At 38.3% G+C, this 19112-nt stretch overlaps 2 protein-coding genes across 2 annotated transcripts; one reads left to right on the top strand and one right to left on the bottom strand.

Moving 5' to 3' along the window:
* Positions 1–1590: 1590 nt before the first annotated feature.
* Positions 1591–7853, bottom strand: ca7 (carbonic anhydrase VII). The gene is made up of 7 exons (XM_062415870.1): positions 7817–7853; positions 7038–7235; positions 5166–5284; positions 4689–4784; positions 4411–4473; positions 4081–4236; positions 1591–1710 (listed from the first exon to the last, which is right to left on the bottom strand). The coding sequence occupies exons 1-7, from the start codon at positions 7851–7853 to the stop codon at positions 1591–1593; spliced, it is 789 nt and encodes a 262-aa protein (XP_062271854.1).
* Positions 7854–8914: 1061 nt separating this feature from the next.
* nae1 (nedd8 activating enzyme E1 subunit 1) lies at positions 8915–17652 on the top strand. Its single transcript, XM_062415855.1, has 20 exons — positions 8915–8980; positions 9709–9812; positions 9974–10034; positions 10514–10544; positions 10672–10743; positions 11064–11143; positions 11557–11666; positions 11869–11978; positions 12088–12150; positions 12484–12547; positions 12635–12726; positions 12829–12888; positions 13021–13154; positions 13562–13637; positions 14750–14789; positions 15580–15666; positions 15803–15895; positions 16634–16748; positions 16863–16912; positions 17010–17652. Exons 1-20 carry the CDS (start codon positions 8931–8933, stop codon positions 17117–17119), a joined length of 1602 nt encoding a protein of 533 aa, XP_062271839.1. The 5' UTR covers positions 8915–8930; the 3' UTR covers positions 17120–17652.
* The last annotated feature ends 1460 nt before the right edge of the window (positions 17653–19112 follow it).

Below are 19112 nucleotides of genomic sequence, written 5' to 3'. Positions count from 1 at the left end.
GGTCAATGTTCCTTCTTTTGTTCTTCTACTATTCTACCACACACCCTCGGGCTAAGGCTTAGCTACTAATTACCTTTGCTTGAAAGATACATCCCTCAACATAATGTAGATACAAAGGTACAAAGTTAATCTTGCAACTTCAGTGACAGAGAATAGTGCCTTAGGAAAAACAAATTGCATACTATATTTCATGTAAATGTCCACTTTCCCTGCAGAAAAAGTTTCTTATTACAAAGCTGGTAAGAAAAAAAGAAAACAAGCTGCATTTCAATTTTATTTCATTCAGCAAACATGTCAAGATTTTGAATGCATTACAAAAATATTCAAACCATTCATAAATTACATTTTTAATGTCCTTTCACAGCAATGGCATAAACAATCATAAGTGAGGTGTGATTCTTCATGTGTGCTTTGTTGTATGGCCACAAAATATGTTTATCCCTGCCATAGGTCAGTATTAGCAAAATCCAAGTCCATCTAAATAAGGACCAGCATTACACAAAGCTGCCATAACTCACCAAGTGGGAGAAACCAGGGTGTCAGTCAAGCATTACATGCTGGATTGTGCATTTGTTTTTCTGCTGCAGAGGTGTGTGCAGCACCTCTGAAACCTTTCTGCATAGTAGAGACATTGGAGCAGGAAAGGGGACACTTCAGGTCCAGGTGTAGTTTAATTTCATAATGAAGATTGGAAAAACAAAGATTCATAGTTTGTTTGAAATTTTAATTTATTGGGTTTTATTTGAGCTGCTAGAGTTTGATAAACCCCAAGTGAGAAATGGTTGTAAACACAGGTTTTGGTCAAATCCAGCAAACATGCTAAAAATAATAACCACCCTGCTGGGGACAAACATCTCAGTCTCTTGAGCTGTAAAGGACCTAAGACTTTCATGCTATCTGGCATGGCCTAACAGAGCACTTTAGATAAACGCAGCACTAATCCAATCCCACCTCTAGTTTGGATTGTTGGGCTGGAAGAGATCTGTGGCTACAAGGACAGGATAACCACCAGCAAAAGGCTGGATCAGCTGAGGATCAATCAGGATCAGTAAAGGCCGAGGCCTCGGATCTGCAGACGACAGGGTGGTGTGGTAACAGTCTGCAAACAGCAACAGACCACTCTGTATGTCTAACCAGTTAGATATTTAACTCAAGAGCAGCAGAGGAGAAAAAGATAAGATCTTACAAGACCTTGCTGCGTGTTTTACAGTAGCACCTTTTTTGTCTCAACACTTGTTTTCCTTAAATAACTACAAATCCAACCTTTGAATCTTCATAAAGCGTATAATAATATGATGATATCACCTAATAAACAGTACAAGTGTTAGTATTCTACTATTACTTTGCAACATCCCTTTTATTTTTCCTTAAATCATTCCTCCCACTGTCGGACTAGTGGAGGGAAACATTCATCTTAATGTTCTGGCAGTGATGAGAATTACTTTTTGAACTTTTTCCTTCTGTACAGTAAAGAATTAGAAATCCCCAGGACAAGCTACAATGAGGTAAAAGTACACTCATATTTATGTATTCATTCTGTTGTGTAAAAGAGCTTTTGTTATCTATGACATCAGATCCTTTGAGGTGGCATTAATTGGAGGAACGCACTTTCCTGCCTTTCAGGGGCTGAGGAGGCCTGAAGTTGTTTTCCATGCGCGTCCTCTGGTCCTCTTCCTCTCCATTGAACAGAAGCAGTCTGAACTTGCCCAGCTGCATTGGGAGAGAGGCACAGAGTACATTATTTGTTATATCCTTGCAAAGAAACTGAAAGGTTTTAAAGGAGATGAGTCATTGTATGCATGACCTTTGCTTCAAATTAGACACCATAAACCCATTAATGGATAAGGCTAGTGATATTCCGTCTTCTGTGTTATCAAATCCAATTAAAATACCAAAACCAACATTGCATCAGTCCACCTCTCAATACATTTAGTTCTTAGCAAACTTCACTCAAACAGGAGTAAATAGTACACTTGTTGGGGACTTTTCAGCTGCAGATTTGATGCGCTAGTCAACATGACAGCAGGATGGTGCAGGTGGGATGGACTAAGAATAAACTACAGTGCCCATATTCTTGTGGCTCATGTGAATTCAATCATTTTTGGATGACAATGTAGGTCTCTTAGATAGCTTACAGAAAAAAATTGCTATATCAGGCTTTAGATGCAGTCAATATAATCAATGTATTGTTCATTTTCGGGTGTTTTTCCATTACATTTGTTGAAAACAAGAAAGATATAGATTACCAGATTTTCATTTTAAATCAAGTCACCTCCAGGCTAAAAAATGACCCACCCTCTGTTTAGCATTTCCCTTTAGCTCTATGTCTATCGTTAGTGCAGGAAATGAAAAACAAAATAATGCCTGTGCCTATGCCTGTTATACAACGGCTTTCCCCTGCTGGGTTTCCATACAATCATTTCTCAATTAAAGCCCTGTACCCATCCAGTCATCCATTCATCAAGATAATCAGCTGGGAGGGATCAAAGGCTTGAGGCCTGGAGTGATAGGTTGTGGGGCCTAGCTTACATCCCACCCCCAGCTATGGGTTTACAGACAGAATGTTCAGGACTATATCCAAGGTGCAGCCATCCTTAAAACTCCCCACTACTCCTCTTGGAGTTAAAAATGGGTAAGTAGACTAGAAAAGATCAACAAAGTGAGAGAGTGTAATCCAGAGGCTGGCAGAAGTCGCCACAGGGCCAGCTCACAGGGGGAGCTGGAAGGCATGTGCAGCAGTCATACCAGTTAGTCAGCTTAACTTGTCAGAAACCTGGGGTTATCAGACCTCAACTTTCTGATTAAATTCAGTACTAAGAGGGGTGGATAAAAACAAGTCAACCCTAAAACACTGCATGAATGATGCTGGCCCTTGTTTTGGCCTCTAAATATAGCATTACACACTGGCCAAACATTATATTTCTCCGACATTCTGCAAAGTCTGACAGTCGGCAAACGCCAACCCCACCACTCCTAAGACTTGGGATGTAGATCCAGCTGAACTTTGGTTTGACAATACGATGCAGTGGTTCCTTGGACCCACAGTGGAGTGTAGTCCTATGTTATGCAGGCCAGGAAACATTGATTTCTCAAGTGACTGATTAACTGCATCATTAACTCCACAGAATTACATGGGCTATAATATAATTTTGTGCAATTGTGTCAGTTCTGTCAAAATAAGCAATTTCAGTCAATTGCAAAAACATGTACATTTTAAGAAAAGACACTCCTAAGAAAACACTGGGAATGAGAAAAAAAATAACAGTGCAGACCAGTGAGTTTATGTAATATGTTCAAGCAATCAGTAAAGATTAGGGCTGGGTATCGGTACTCAATACCTACCAATACCTAATATACCAATAAATCGATACCAAGTTGTCGAAATGAATGTGCCCCATCAAACAATACCTGCAATGGATCCTTTTTGTACCCAGAGCTAGAAAATATGAATGTTTGTATGGATTTGCTTACAGCCAATCAACCCAAGTGTTCTTTGATTTAATGCGATATGTGATTGGCCCAATGCCACAGCAGCTGCAACCTGTCTGTGGTGGCATTTTATGCAATTTAACGCTTCTATTCACATGATGGGTATCAAATGAAGTACTCAATTGGTATAGGTATCACTTCAAGGGTACTTGGATTGGTACTGGTATCATCATTTTTTAAACAATACCCAGCCTTAGTAATAATCAAAAAAATCATATTCCAGTTTTTCTAAAAATCCTCTTGCAGGTTCATGAGTTATTAATTGAGAATAATGTAACCATTATGAATTTTTATTGCCTATCTTTTGTAAATTGTCTCTTTTTAAGAAGTGCTGGCAGATCCTCTAGTTAGAGTCAGGGGAAATCTAGATGCCAGAAGGGGAAGCCCAGGCCTGGCCTACAGCTAAAATAGCTGGATTGGGGTTATTGGGTGTGACACATGACCTGGAATAAAATAATATCTATATCTAACATTAAAAGGGTTTTCGTGGTGTATATTACTGTCTCACATACTGTAAATATACAGCACTAGACAGACAAGACACTATATTTTCAATAGTATCCTGGAAATCAGGATTATTTTTACACTTACTTGTTTTTCAGACACTGTGATTGGGTCTTTCAGGACGATCCAGATGACGCTCTCATGGAGGGGGGGCGTGGTCAGCGATCCAGGGTAGGTCCAGTAGTGGAGGCTACTGGGTAGGAGGCACTTTGGGTTGAAACCTTTGAAATCTGTGACACTGCCCTGTAATAGAAACAAAAAGACAACCACTTATATATACACATACATACATACATACATATGTATAAAAAAGTGCAATGTGGCTGAGAACAAGTAAAACAAGTACAAGAGCAAGTAAAACAAGGACAAGAAAAAAAATATAAATGCTGCACATAAAAATCATACTGTAGGACTCACCTTAAACTTCACCATGTACAGAGCATCTGTTATCATGTGGAGCCATCTGTGGTCGTCACCTATCTTACGAAACAGAAAGATTGTTTTTTTAAATATACATATATATATATATATATATATAAATAAAATATAACACTGTTCTGATTTGCTTCATGTCAAGCTGCCATGACTTAATGCAGACTGACAAACAACTGTTGTACTGTTACACTAATACTAAATGGAAGAGAAAGGAGGAATAGGGATAGAAAATGTGATAGTACTTAAGAGCAACATCTTACTTCTAAAAAGATGCCGAGGACAGCAAGGCCATCAGGAGCTGCTGCCGCCTCCCCAAATGATTTATACTTGACAGCATTCCAGTGTACTAAATGAAGCTAGAGGGGGTAAACAAGAAGAAAGACAGAAAGGAACTTAATGGGAATAAATACAGGCTTTTATATTTAGGTAAATTAACTCAAGCCATGCATTCTACACCTGTGTGGACAATTGTGCAAATATTTTCCAAATAAGTATATCTACATTGTGTTAGCAGACATATAATGAATGCTAGGATTGAAATGACAAAGCAGTTATGCTATAATTACCTATAGAAACGTATGATTACGTTTTGGACATTTATTATTTTAGATTGAGACGTGACGTAACACCTTAAACAATTAGACGTTACCAAATACTTTCAGACACAAAATGGTTATTCTGTAATTCTGTATGTATTGGTATTGACTCATTATAATATTAAGACCCCAAACACTGACCTCAGATGCATAGCTGTACCCCTCAACAGTGTGCTCAGAACCACGGCAGCCCTTTCCACCCCAGTGGAAGTGAAACTGTTTCAATCTATAGGGATTGTCAAGAGGGCCTCCCTGGATCACTGTAGAAGATGAGAGGAGCAGTTCAAAAAATGAAATAAAATTTTAAAAAGGCTCAGCATCCACACACACTGACACACATCTCCATTCTTACCCTGTGTGGGCGTTTCCAGTAGCGTGCTGCACAGAGCATCCTGTGTGTGTGCGCTTCCTACCACTGCAGGACACACACACACACACACACTGCACAGAATGAGTCAAACTGCTAACACCCTGCAGACTTTATTTCATTTCTCACTCAATGCTGAGACATGAGCACAAGCAGACACAGCCTGCTTCACCTTCAACAGATCTATCATTAGCATTCTCTGGCACATGCTTCAGGTACAGACACAAATAGTCAATCCTATGCCAAATATAGCTACTTTTAGTTTAATTTAATCTCCTATTCAGGTCCACTGGATAATAGGGCCATCAATAAATAGAATTAATAGCTCTTTCATGTCATTTAACTGTGCCTGTTATAATGACAAGCCCATTGTCAGGACAGTGCAGACTGTTTTCTGAGCCTGTGGCCTATGGACCACTTAATGTGATCGTTATTCATTGTGATGCTGCTGACATCCTCTTGACAAACAGGCCACACCAGTCCAGGTCAAGTTGAAATGAAAATGAAGAGAAATGAAAGCAGCAAAACACTTCTTAAAATGGAGACAGCCAGGGGAAAAGAAAACCTGTCATCTACAAAAATGTGTAGTTATAGATATGTTATTTATTTAGATATTTCACAGTATTTATTTACCATCATCAAAAATAACAATAATAATAATAAAAATAATAATGATGCTGTAAATCCTGGCCTTGGTACAGTAATGCTAACATTAGGGACAGCTTGAAGCATTGTTCTAATTAGTTACAATTATAACTTGCTTTAACACCTTTCTTGCTTGTAATCTGACATTCAAAGCCAGATCTGATATATGCTTATCAGTTTGAATTTCTTGAATTGTGTGCATCTATCTATCAGCAGCAGCAGCAGCATGCATTCACACATGTGTAAACCAGCCGCATGTGACAAACTGACAACAGGAGGTTTAAGCAATTTGCGCACCTTGCTCACACTATTGATGAGAAATGCTGAGGAAGTTCATTTGTCTTCCTACAGGTCTCCTCTTCCATCAATTATTTTCAGTGATAGCTACTTTTTTACTCTGTGGAAACTGTCTTAGCCAAACAGCCCCACATTTCTGAGCTTATCATTCATGGTAATGATAGGGTGGTTAAGATGTTAAGATGTTTCCACCCAGTGATAAAAGCAAATAGGGTCATAATAACCATTGAGATCACCTCTGGTTATTATATCTCTTGTCCAGCAGACGGATACTCATACAGTTAACTGCCGGCTGCACTTTCCTCTGGCATAATCAGGGTTTTATTTGCAGCCTTTGATTATGGTCATTTATGCGCATGGTTTGCACTTTCTAAAAATCATGGTAATCCCACCTTTGAAGCATATTTTCAAATAAAGTAAACCTTCAGCACATATCTCCACTGTATACTGCTGACAGAAGACATTGGCACTAGGATTATCCCTGGACTGTGACCTCTGTCAATTACTGTTTCGCAAGGCGCTCAATAATCTTTTAATACTGTCATAGAGGTCGTATCATATAAATGCACATAGTCCATGCCAAGACTTTACTCTCTAGTTAAGTTTCACCACAACTAAGTGTCAATTGTGCAACAAACTGACACAGTGTGATTTTAAAAGCTGATGTTTTAAGTAAATAAAAATCAAGACTGTCTTCTTCTTACCTGAACGGTCATCAGAGTCATCAAAGTCCACCACAACAGAGTGTCCATTGTTGGTGATATTCACTGATGTACACTGATCATAGTTGAGGACAATCGGATCCAGGTTGGGGTCACGTGAAGCCTGTTGAGGGACGATGTCAATAGGAGACTGCCGGTCCCCCTCTGCAACTGGGAAGTTTTTGTGCCATATAGATGGACCTAATCATATAAAAAGACAACAAACAATCATAACTATGATTTAGGATGTAAGTGTTCATAATACACACACTGCTGCTGTCAGCTTTCACTTGTGAAGTGCAAATGTAGCTTAAATAGCAGAAAAATCGTTTCACTGGGTCACCTACTTAGGCATAGAATACTGATTTAGCTTTAACTCAGCATATGCTAATTTAATTAACAACTACTGTAAACACAGCTGTTTCTCAGAGCACAAATTCAAATCCCAAAGAATCTTATAAATAAGATAAATGCATGATATGTTCTTCAATCTAAATTTTAACTAAACACCGGACTATACAGTATTTGTTTTCTTCAATATAACACTGAAGAGCGCAGGAAAAATCCACTGGAAAGTCCATTTAAGGTGACAGCAGTCATCCCTCTAAGCATGGGGCTAATCTCGCATTAACAGTCACATCTACGTTGCTCCTCTGGACACATCGCGTAATGTCTCGACAAAACAAAATAACACGGCCCTTCACAGTCTATGATAACACACTGGGTTAATTGAGTGGGAAAGCAGTTTGCCTGGAGCTGGGATGCGTGATGTAAGATCTTACCGTCCTCTTTTCCATATCCCCAGTGATTCCCTGTCATTGTCCCTGCGTTTGTTTCTAAGTCCCACCAAACTGTCTGCGTTGAGGCTCCCGCACTCCGGTGCGCACGCGGAGGACGGACACGGTCATCAGCCGGTGCAGCTATTGATGAAGTTTATGTAGGGGCTGAAGGGGAAGGGCAATTATCCTTATCTTGACACGCCTCCTCACGCCCACACACACACACACACACACACATTCTCGAGCTCACTCACCCGCAGGCGCGCACACACGTGCACACGCATCCCACCTGTTTCGTTTTCATGAGAGGTTTTAATTTTGTCTGATGTAAATGCATCACGCACGGTCCTTTTTGGCATTATAAGCCTGATAAGCTTAATATAAGCTTAATATAAGCTTAATAATTATTAAATGTAACCTTATGCTTAATCTGATTTTACTCTGGCTATTATTAGACTTCATTTCTTTTATTTCATTTCACTTTTTGCTGTCTAAATATTTAATTAGTCGGATTTTTTTATTTTTTTGTTTGTTTGTTTGTTTTTGTTGTTTATTCCACAGACATTGACATATGCAGGTTAAATGTTATACTGCCTTTGACTTATTGGCTGAAGACTTCAGCATGAGCCAGCCTATGATGCTCATGGACATGGTGACAGTATTTCTATACCCATGCAAAAGATAAGATAAGAGATAAGATAAGATGTTTATTGATCCCCCTTGGGAGAAATTCAAATTGACACAAGCAGTAGGCTATAGTGGAAAAAAGTAGCGGCGTAAGGGTGAAAGTGATCAAATAGAACATAAGATAAAATAAAATACTATATAAACAATCTCTGTGTAAATAAATCTGCAATATATAAATGTGCAATATGCAGAAGTTCCTGATATTATATACATGTGAGTAAATGCTGGCACTTTTTATATTTGGTGCAAAATGAGGAAAATCACATGTCACTCACACAAAATGTGTGTACCTTGTGACATAATTTCGTTTTAAATCAGCAAGATGAGAATTTGTTACGAAAGTGCGGGTATGAATCAACGCGCGGGTGTTTCGTGTCGAATCTGGCGTTCTGTAAGTGAAGGTGCAGACGTCACTCAGTAGAGAGGTACCATGGCAGCCACCAAAGCCTCCAAAGAGCAGAAATACGACCGACAGCTCAGGTACCTTTTAAATAAGCTGTGTCGTAGATATCACTAAGGATATTTTATATATATATTTATATATATAGATGTCTTTAGCTATGTGCTGTTTGCATTTCTTTCTGGGACCTCACAGCACAAATGCTTAAAAGACAGCAGAGCTAACGATAGCGTGCTAGCATTAGCTGTGTCGCTCTATGCGCTGTAATTATATCATTCAAACATCACCGGCGAGCAAACACATTATAGCTATAAAACAGTGATGGTATGAGGTTATGTGTCTTTCTGTTTGGTGGTGGCTTGCCTGTCAAACTTGCCAGGTTGTTTGAGGACATCCCTGACTCACCTCCTCATTCATATTCATTTAATACAACATTATACTGTGTCTTTGTCTGCCCTGCGCTGTGTATAGATGTATATAGACTTTATTATTTTTTTCTTAACTGTATATACATGTATATCCTGTTAACACACACACCTAGTTTATTCACAATCAAATGTATATGTATATCTACATTGGTGTTCATACTTCTATTTATATTCTACTTTTTTTAACACACTCTTTTTTATCATTATGCAGGTTAGTTACAATTATAATGATGATTCAGATTTTGTAATAGCACTAGACAGTCGATGGCTAATGCAGCTGTCATACCACTAGCAGAGAAGCTCACTGCTTTTACAGTGGTTAAGGATGTAACATATCACTAGATGGCAACATATGTCCATGTTATGATGTGTGTCTTCAGACTATGGGGTGACCATGGCCAAGAAACCCTGGAGAATGCACATGTTTGTCTCATCAACGCCACAGCAACTGGGACAGAGATAATGAAGAACCTCGTACTTCCAGGTAAACTGATGTCACTCTGTGTTGTTGTGTTGTTTTTGTTTTTTTCACCGGGAAATCTCCCGAGATACATTGTCTCTTTCACGAGGGAGACCTAGTCAAAAGATGATAACCCTGCAGGTGCTGATTGTATTTGTGATTGAATGAATTGATCTCTGTGTCAGGTATTGGAGCTTTCACCATAGTCGATGGACATACAGTTTCTGGGGAAGATGTAGGAAACAAGTAAGACAGCTGTTTTTGTTGATCAAAACGTATAACTTAAAGGATTGGTTCGCAGTTTTTCAAGTTTGTGTTAAAACAACAGTCAGGTACCCAAATGAACATTGAAAAAGTTTTTTATTGCTATAATCATTCCTCTTTTTCATACTGACCATCAGAATCCCTTCACAATGCACTTTCATTGTTATTGATTATCAGATTCAGATTATCTTTAAATGCATTTTTTTTGCACAAAATGACTGCCTAGACACACTGTGGATTTGGCCTCCATCACTTACATTGAAAGCATATTTGAAGGAGATTTTTTAATGGCCAATATGAACATGAAGAATGACTACAGCAAGGAAAACCTCTTTTAGTGTGCATTTGACCAACTGACTGCTGTTTTAAGAGAGACTTGAACAATTGTGAACCTGTCTTTTATTGATATTTGTTAGTTTTACTTGTCTGTTTATTTTTGACCTCTTGATCTTGTCTTGCAGCTTTTTCCTAAGCAACAACAGCATTGGAAAGGTATGTTTTGCCTCAACAAATAAATATATGGTACATGCATATATGAAAACTTTTTTTTTTAAAGAAAGGGAGAGGGGGACAATGTTTTGGCATGTTTGTATGAGCTCTGACCTTATTTATGTTGCAGAACAGAGCACAGGCTGCCACTGAGCTGCTACAAGAACTTAACAGCGACGTGTCTGGAAACTTTGTCGAGGAGGTTGGTATTGTTTATATCAACAAGGTGCTACTCAGGTTTTCTCAAGGACAATATTCAATAGGAACTGTAAACACAAATCTGTTATATTATCATCACAGTAAAACACATTAAAGCTGGAAGCTTATAATGACATACAGACTACTAAATACAGATATATAGATTCATACATGGGCATGGTATTGAGGTAAAAGTGAGGCCAAACATTTTTTCATAACATTGCAGTAGGTTTATGAAACCAGAATTCCTGTGTAAATGTGTATGTGTTTCGATCTGTATCATCATTCTGGTAGTGACAAAGATCTTTTCTGTTACATCTGCAGAGTCCGGACAAGCTCATGGACAACGATCCAGAGTTTTTCCACAGGTTTACCATAGTCATTGGTGTCCAGTTGCCAGAAAGGTATGAGATATATTTATCTTTACTCACACAATTTATTGTAAAAAGAAATTATATTACCATATAATGCTGAACTAGAATATATTTTACAGAAAGAAAAAATATTTTGTGATATTTAAGTAACATTGTCCTACCAGTTCACTATGGCTACAAATGTTTGAAAGGACATCTCTGATAGAGCCAATAATGATTTATTACAGGTCAGTTATTATAATTGGTTAATATAGAGATTCACATAATTCTTCATAGTCCTCTGACCTCAGAAGTATTAGAAGTATAGTATATTTTTAGTCCTTTTTACACCTTTTTGATTTTATATATTTTCTTAAATCTTCTGCAGATCTATTTTATTGGCTTGATTTGTTATTTTTGTATTTTCTGTCAAAATAACAGAGATTTTCTTTGAAATTCAACAGCACATGTTTGAGACTAGGCTCATCTCTGTGGAGTGCCTCAGTACCTTTCCTAGTTTGTAAAACGTACGGCCTCATCGGCTACATGCGACTTTTGGTGCAAGAGCACACAGGTTAGTAAGATTCATCTTTGATTCCACATTATTTCTGGTTATGACACATTATCACTTTGGATGGAATATGTTTTATTTATATTAATGACATTATCTTCCTGTATACACACTTTTTGGTACCTGCTCATTTCATTGTCTCCATGTTTTTATGTATAAGTCAAATTTCAAATTTTTTTTTTTTCTTTATATCCAATTTCATCAGTGATTGAATCTCACCCAGACAACGCCCTGGAGGACCTGAGGTTAGACCAGCCCTTTGCTGAATTTAAGAACCATATTCAGTCCTACGACCTTGACAGCATGGACAAGAAGGTGCATATTTTGGGGTCAGCACATTTGTGTATCTATTCTGGGTATGTCTCACTCATGTATACTTTTCCTAACTGATAGTGTTCCTCTCTACTGTTTGTTTCCTCTGTAGGATCACAGTCACACGCCATGGATAATCATTGTTGCTAAATACCTGGAGAAGTGGCTCAGTGAGGTACAGTAAATCTTCTTAGGGCTCCCCAGTGCCAAGATGTTTAATAGTTACTGCATTGCTTACATTGACATTTCAGTGAGTTTGGTAGTGTTGTTGTGTAATTAAATGTCATTCTTCTTTCGGAGTGCTCGGGTAGTCGAGTGGTGAAAGCGTGTACCACGTGATCGCAGCATCCCTGGTTCGAATCTGGCAAAGGACTTTGCTGCATGTCATTCCTCTCTTTCTCTCCCTGTTTCCTTTCGCCCTCTATGTCACTACTGTACTTACAAATAAAAGCACGAAATGCCCCAAAATAAATCTTTAAAAAATGTCATTCTTCTTTTGTCTTTGTAGCACAACGGTCAACCACCAAAAAATTACAAGGAGAAGGAAGCCTTCAGACAGTTTATTCGTGAAGGTATCTGCAGATTTTGAGATTATATTTTCCTAAATTCAATCACCTGGCTGTGTAAATCAAACATATATTTGATAAATTTTCCTCCAGGAATCCTGAAGAATGAGAATGGTGTCCCCGAGGATGAAGAAAACTTTGAGGAAGCTATTAAGAATGTCAATACTGCTTTAAATCCAACCAAGGTGCCAGATATACTCCCATACAACAAATCTCACCCTTCATAGTCTCACTGTTGTTTAATATGTTTATTGAGTCTCCTCTTGTAACGCCGTTTGTTTCTACAGGTTCCTAGTGCTGTTGAAGACCTCTTCAATAGTGAGCAGTGTAGCAACATCTCGTCACAGGTTTTGGCCCTTTTTTTTCTTCCAAAAGACTTTTCAATGAAAAACTAGTTTCATCATAGTTTAGTAGATGAGATTCTTGCTCTTTTGTAATGTGAAATATATTGAAATGTATTGTGTGTGTGTGCGTACCAGACCACATCTTTCTGGGTGATGCTACGAGCTGTCAAGGACTTTGTTCATAATGAAGGCAACGGCAGCCTACCTGTGCGGGGAACCATACCAGACATGATTGCTGACTCTCAGAAGTTTATCAACCTTCAAAATGTGTAAGTGTGGAATATATGGGTGACAGATATATGGAGATATTTGTAGAGGGCACAAGAGCAGCAGTTAAGAACTTACTTTTGGCAACCAATTTTGGGATATCTTAGTTCTCAAACAAAGTGCTGATTTCCTGTGTATATTTCTTACTATCCCATCGCAGTCTTGTCCTTACCAATCATTTCAAATATCCTGCTAACATTTAAATCCAGACAATTTATTTCATATATGTAGTATTTGCCACCAGCACCTGGGTTAATAATATAATTGAGTTAATATATATGGCTAAATACAGTAGACAGCAATACTATCATCCCACAGTAGATCTGGTCCTATGTCATCATCTTGCTGATAAATTATGTAATAACGTTTGTGAGCATGTTGGCATTCATCTTTATTTTTTTTATCCCAGCTACAGGGAAAAGGCCATGCAGGATGCAACAGCTGTTTGTAAGCATACAGAATGCCTGTTGCAGTCTGTTGGAAAAGTAAGTGATCTAACGGTGTGCTACTGAATGTCAAGAGTGCTTAAAACAAATGTGTTTGATAGGTCTCTCAATTGTGCTGTTACAGTCGTGCTGGACGGCAATAAATTCTGATTGTATCACAGCAGGTTCATATTGACATATAGTATTTTCTCCTGTCACACCTATCAAAAACTAAGAAAATGACCCATTATCCTCCATAAAATCTGACAACAGGCAACAAGGTGATATTAATTACCCACTAATGGCGCTTTTCCACTACACAGTTCCAGCACGACTCGGCTCGACTCGCCTCGTTTTTTTTTGCGTTTCCACTAGGGATAGTACCTGGTACCTGGTACTTTTTTAGTACCTGCTCTGGTGAGGTTCCAAGCGAGCCGAGCCAATACTAAATGTGACGTCAACAGACTGCCGGCCACTGATTGGTCAGAAGAGTTGTCGCTGGAAGAGTCATGAGCCTTCCCACACAAGAATCAAACCCGGCATTTTTAAATACCGACAGCAGCGTTACAGCCATACGGCTCAATTTTCTTGGTTTGTGTGTGACAAAAAGCCACATACAGCAGCAAGTACACCACTGCCTCAATGTCCTCCATTGTTTATGTGTTTTGTGTCGCGTATAAAACGAAGTCACGGCAGTTTCGCGGAGCAGTGCTATGACGACCCCGCCCACGTTGAGTAGGTACTTTTTTGAAATGGAAAAGGTCTGTTCTGAAACCGTACCGAGGCGAGGCTAGCCCAGTCGAGGCGAGTCGTGCTGGAACTGTGTAGTGGTAAAGCGCCATAATGCTACAACTTGGTGGTAGTCTCCATACAAGCACCCACACGTGAAATACTGGAAGTGACTGAATGACGTAACTGAATCTGATTTTAAAAAGTCAAAATTGAGATAAAGAGCGCAGCCGTAGGACATAATTAACTTTTAAATTATCTGTTATTTCAGCTTTGTGTCTTCAGTTTGGTCTTTCGATCAATTTTAACATGCGATTGCGATAGCATTAAATGCTAATCTCACTAAATGATAGGATAATATGTGCATTATGGATGAAAAATTAGTTTTCTTTTGACTAAAACTGGATTTGCACTTAATGACTTTTCCTCTTTGTTTCCACCAGCCACCAGAAAGCATCTCTGAAAAGGACATCAAACTGTTCTGTAAGCTTTCTGTACTTTGAAAAACAATCTTACTTTTTTGATAATCACTCACATTTAGTGGGTTTATTTACATGTAATCTACATTTGATTACACAATATTTTGACCACAGCACATATCATATAGTATTTTTTTAGTAATTTATCCTATATTATGATGTGTAATTGTGGTTTAATTTTGTCTTCCATTTGTTATGTCATACCTGAGAATCGTTCAAAATTTCACTCCTTTAAATGATGCAGCCTCTAATTAAACTGCAATGATCTGATCAGCCACGGTAATGAAGAGTATTATGCATGTAAACATACCCACTGAGAACCATTTTTATACAATACCATTCAAAAGTTTGGACACACTTTCTCATTCCAGTGAATGGGAACATTTTCACTTTTGACTGGCAATGTATAATGTGGTAAAGGGCATACATACTGTAGTATACACACTTATTTATATAATTAGTGAATCAAGACTGCCTTATGCCATATATTTATCAGTTAAGTTGTGTTACTAATTGAGCAGCACTTGAAAGCACCATGTCTGTCATGTGTTGCCATCATGCTGTGCTGTTGCCTTTTCTGACATCAAAAATGACTCATTTCTTTGAGCATGGTTACTGTAAAGATATGTAACGCAGTCATATTTTTCAATAACACACTCACACTTCCTGAACTTTAAAGAACACACTCAGCATACAAGTGTTTATTCTACTTGATTGCAGTATAATCTGCTTTATCTCCTACTGCACCAACAACAGATTTGGTCCTAACTGGTGTCATTTGTGTTGATGTTTAGGCAAGAATGCATCGTTTCTGAGGGTGGTGCGCTGCAGGTCTCTGGCTGAAGAATACAGTGTGGATTCAGTAAATAAAGACGAAATCAGTAAGTGGGAGATTCATGTTCTTTTTGAATAATCTGCCCAGTATTGTTTACTCATTTCTTGACTAAAATCAGGCTTAACTGTACTACCATTTTTCTGGCTGTGTAAAGCATATTAACCATAGGTGTGTCTCCTCAGCCTCAAGTATGGACAATCCAGATGGTGAGATGGTCTTCTACCTCATGCTCCGTGCTGTCGATCGCTTCTATCAGCAGCACTCACGCTACCCTGGTACGGACGAGGATTATACTGACTTTTCTGTAAAGAATTCAACAGTTGGGCAGGATATACTCTATATCTGTAGATTACAGTGTATAAATGGTCAAATGTGTAATACCATCGAAATATTATGTTAAATGGATGCCATGATGCCGTTTTGTAGTACACAAGATGTGAAACACCTCTTCACCTGAAATCTCTCAATACCGTAGCATCCAATCATTCCTTCACATTTGGCACAGTGCAAGTATCCACAAGGAGGAGGTGTTCAGTCAGCATTAGACCACAGCAGCTTGTGCCACAGAGTGGGAAAATAATAGTGACAGCAGTTTACACCTGGGGCCTGTACCACCAATACTGCAATGGTTAGCCGATTAATTGATTAATCAATCAACAGAATATTAATCAGTTTTGATAATCTAATCATCATTTTAGTTATTTTTCAAACTACAATTTTAAAAGGCATTATTCACTATTTTATGGACAAGGTGATTAATTAATTAATTGAGAATATAATTGATAATAGGAATAATTGTGAAACAGGTGGTGTTCTTAATTACAAGAAACATTACAGACCATGAAGTGCATATACATGTTCACTGTAGCCTGGGCTTACTATACATTATCATATTAATAATTTCTCTTGGTGTCAGTACACAGACAAAAATACTAATATGATACTATATACTATAATACTATTAAAGATGCTACTATAATTTGCCTCATTTCTATATCTTTCTCTCTTACCAGGAGTATATAACTACCAGGTAGAGGAGGATATCAGCAAACTGAAGCTCTGTGTGAACAGCCTTCTGCAAGAGTACAGCCTCAATGTCAACATCAAAGACGATTATATCCACGAGTTGTAAGTCCTGGTTACTGCTGGATTTAATGAATTTGACTTTTTTTTTTGTCATAAGTGATCATTTTTAGACAACGTATTTAAATGATTGTGTTTTTCTCTTTTTACTACCCGCAGCTGTCGATATGGTGCAGCAGAACCGCACACAGTTGCCTCATTTTTGGGAGGTAATGTTTTAGTAGCACTCTTTTGAAGTATATTTGACGCTTACTGTGCTAATAAATCATAAATTGTTTTATTTGTTTTGTTAATTTGATTGTGTAGGATCAGCTGCTCAAGAGGCCATCAAGATCATCAGCCACCAGTTTGTGCCCTTCAACAACACTTTCATTTACAACGCAATGTCACAGACCTCTGCGACCCTACAGTTGTGAATACTGATCCTGAATTTACTTTCAGAAATATCAGAGGAAACGGAGCAAGATTGATAAGGCATTTGCCACCTTGCTTTAATCACTCCAAACTATAAATGGCACATCAGTCTTTTGGAAGAAAGAAGAACAATATCTTTTTTTTGTATTGTAAGATTGGGATTACTGCCCGAATGTGTGCACTTAAACCTAAAAATGTTTCTCATGGACAAGATCAAAAGTCTGGACTCTTAGAGTAAATGTTCTGTCAACTATTCTGAAAGGGGGAAGAAATCAAGATAGAACCCATGGAGCATACACAGAATTACATCATAAAACAAAGCTGGAAATGAAACTAGCAAATTTAAAACTGTCATGTAGTATTGTCATCTGTGAAACTCCACATTTATGGATGATATATTACAATGTAGCAGCACTTTGTATACTTTAGTCGCAACTGTCTCTTATTGTATTGTGTCAAGAACAAGGTGGAAGATTTCTGGTTTAAAATTAAAAAAACAAATGTGTTTAACTCCTGCATTACTATAAAACATTCAATATTTGACCTGTTCTTTGTTTTGTTTTTTATTTTTGTCAGATAGGAAGTTGAGGCTTTTTGAGTACACATGCTTTGAAATGTGTGAAACTGATCGGACTCTTAAGTTCATCATCTACCAGCCTTTGGGCCTGCACAGTTTGACCTCTGTACAAATACAGTGTGTTAAATGCTTTGAGTAAAGCAACAGTGATTTGTTCACTTGTTCAATAGTTGAAACAAAGATTAAGCAATTATTTAGCCTGAATAAAGATTAGATGACAAGCATGTAATGTGACTTGCCCCCTGGCAGCTTTCTCATGCAACCCAGGTTAAAGGTGCAGTGTGTAGTTATAAGTGGCATCGAGTGGAACGATCTTGGCAGACATGGAATATATTATTCATAAATATTCTTTAATTAGAGTATAATCATCTGAAAATAAGAATTGTGTTTTACCTTAAAATGAGCCCTTTATATCTATATAGGGAGTGAGTCCTCGTTCACAGAGCCTGCCATGTTGCACCACCATGTGTCTGTCTAGCCTAGAGCGGACAAACCAAACACTGGCTCTAGAGACGGCTTCGCTCATTTTCTGCAAGATTCACAGCCACCATAGGTTCTCCTACATGCGTGAAAAGGAAAGTGGAGGGGCGTGACCTGTATTCAGTTTTTTGCAATCTGCAACCTCACCACAAGATGTCACTAAATCCTACACACTGGTCCTTTAAGATGAGTTTTGTTAAATTTGATGTTTTTTATGCAACAGTAGAGGGCACTCCTCCTTGGTACACCAATCATGGGTCAACATCACATACCTGTTCAGTGACCAATTCCTGAATGCTTACCAATGGGATACAGGCTGCAAATGACATAATCCTCAGTAACATGCAGTGTTAATTATCAACCAATGTGTTGTTTCTCAGTAGCCCTGACTAAAATGCCTTGAAATACAGACAACACCAGTCTTATTATGATTTAATATACATCACAGTGTCCTGTTAAGACAACGTGTATTTATGTGGGTCATTGTGATGTAACATTTGGGCAGGGTGACGTTCCTCTTTACTTGTTGTTTTTTCCAGACTTTTGGCAGAATGGAAATTTTGCCCTAAGCAGAACTCTTCTCATAAGACTCCAGCTCTCCCAAATTCAGCTATCTCTCGCTTTCTCTCACACACACTCGCACCCTCCGTCTCCCTCTGTCTGAGAAGGATCGAGCAGGTTGCCAAGAAGCACTCTGGCCATTTCCTAAATGAAGATTTTGTCCACTGCCTCTTAAAGATTATCATGTGTCCATCCATCCACCCACTGCCTCATAAGATTATCACATAGTAGCAGTGCCAGGTTTATTAAGCCAAACCAGACAGTTCTGTTTATTGTAAGGTTGGAAATGGACCACAGCAACTACTAATAAGGGGGTGGGGGTCTGCAGCTCAGGCAAATGCTTTACAAAAGGTCATCAGAGATTTTCTCTTTCTCAC

This window comes from Scomber scombrus, chromosome 1 (genome assembly GCF_963691925.1).
Source record: "Scomber scombrus chromosome 1, fScoSco1.1, whole genome shotgun sequence".
Taxonomy (NCBI): Eukaryota; Metazoa; Chordata; class Actinopteri; order Scombriformes; family Scombridae; genus Scomber; species Scomber scombrus.
The sequence above is the reverse complement of the archived record's forward strand: the minus strand, read 5'-3'. Positions and strand labels throughout refer to the sequence as shown.